This window comes from Colobus angolensis, unplaced genomic scaffold, assembly GCF_000951035.1.
Source record: "Colobus angolensis palliatus isolate OR3802 unplaced genomic scaffold, Cang.pa_1.0 Scaffold77, whole genome shotgun sequence".
Taxonomy (NCBI): Eukaryota; Metazoa; Chordata; class Mammalia; order Primates; family Cercopithecidae; genus Colobus; species Colobus angolensis.
This window is the reverse complement of record NW_012121487.1, coordinates 783,784-785,554: the sequence shown is the minus strand read 5'-3', so window position 1 is coordinate 785,554 and position 1,771 is coordinate 783,784. Positions and strand designations below refer to the sequence as shown.

At 44.3% G+C, this 1,771-nt stretch overlaps 1 protein-coding gene across 1 annotated transcript in view; it reads left to right on the top strand.

Moving 5' to 3' along the window:
* NUP210L (nucleoporin 210kDa-like) overlaps positions 1-1,771 on the top strand; it is a 205,416-nt gene that overhangs the window by 202,003 nt on the left and 1,642 nt on the right. The window contains exon 35 of the mRNA XM_011928494.1: positions 665-769. Coding sequence (XP_011783884.1) covers positions 665-769 — 105 coding nt within the window. The remainder of the gene's footprint in view (positions 1-664; positions 770-1,771) is intronic.

The window sequence follows — 1,771 nt, the reverse complement described above, 5'->3', positions numbered from 1 at the left end:
GGGCGACACAGCGAGACTCCGTCTCAAAAAAAAAAAAAAACAGAACTTCCACTTTTACAGCATGAATCCCTTGAAGTCTGCCTGGGCACATGCCACATGCAGATTTTGGTGCTTTCCCATCCTTGGTATAGAGGTAAACATTACCAAGGGTTTGGGACAGCCTAGTTTTGTTAAGAGGCTGTATTGTAGGAAAGCCTACATTGGTATGTCAAATGCTGGACCATTCTCAGTGCCTGCAGACAATGTCCCTGGAAGAGGAAGAAGCGGTAACCAGAATTTTAAAGTAGCAGAGGATTTAAAGCATCCTTTTAAATCTAAGAGGAAGAAATAACAGGCTCGAGAATTGGAGAGTTTTACTACTCTGGAGATAGGAAGAAGTCAAAAAGAGGTGGTTGAACCAAGCATAGTTTACAATTGAAGCTCTCTTCTCTCTGAGAGAGCTGGGTTTTGAATACTTCTGACAGATACTCATTACTATTTTTAGTCGTAAGTTTAAAATGCAGCATCTGCTGGAGGTTGCAGTGAGCTGAGATCATGCCACTGCCCTCCAGCCTGGGGGACAGAGAGCAAAACTGTCTCAAAAAATTAAATTTAAAAAATGCAGCATCTGTTCATGGTTGTTATAAAATAACTATTATCTTGTTTTGTTATGGCCAATGTATAGATCATTGTGAAGATTCAGCCATCCTCAAGCGGTTCACTGGCTCTTACCAGATCCTGCTCTTGACCCTCTTTGCAGTGCTGGCATCAACAGCTTTCATCTTCCTAGGTAAACAGTCCTCAGTCCTTATATTCAATACCATGGACTTTGGCATGGAAACTTTTTTTTTTTTTTTTTTTTTGAGATAGAGTCACCCAGGCTGGAGTGCAGTAGTGTGATTTCAGCTCACTGCAACCTCCACCTCCCAGGTTCAAGCAATTCTCTGCCTCAGCCTCCCAAGTAGCTGGGATTACAGGTGCCCGCCACCACGCCCAGCTAATTTTTTGTATTTTTGGTAGAGACAGGGTTTCACCATCTTGGCCAGGCTGGTCTTGAACTCCTGACCTCATGATTCACCCACCTCGGCCTCCCAAAGTGCTGGGATTACAGGCCTGAGCCACTGCGCCCGGCTGAAACTGCCTTCATTTTATTTCACAAACTAATAAGGATGAAAATTAGCTGCTTATCACATGTAATTTTAACAAGCAGTGTAAACTAAGTTAGCCTTGCTAGTCCTAGTAACCTAGTGGATTAAAGGTCCTCCTCAGCCGGGTGCCATGGCTCACACCTGTAATCCCAGCACTTTGGGAGGCCGAGGCGGGTGAGTCACCTGAGTTCAGGAGTTTGAGACCAGCCTGGCCAACATGGTGAAAATTCATCTCTACTAAAAATAACAAAAATTAGCCAGTGTGGTGGCATACGCCTGTAATCCCAGCTACTTGGGAGGCTGAGGCAGAAGTGCTTGAACCTGGGAGATGGAGGCTGCAGTGAGCCAAGATAGTGCCACTGCACTTCGGCATGGGCTACAGAGCAAGACTCCGTTTCAAACAAACAAAAAAAAAACCAAGGCCCTCCTTACTAACAAGAAGCAACAAACTGGATTTGGCAAACACACACTACTCAGAAGTGGAAGCCACTACTAAATCTTGAGGTGTAACAGCTACTTTTGCTGAAATTCATAGTTAGGGATAATTCAAGTAATACAACAGACTGGGTGCAATGGTTCATGCCTGTAATCCTAGCACTTTGGGAAGCCAAGGTGGAAGGATGGCTTGAGTCTAGAAATTTTTT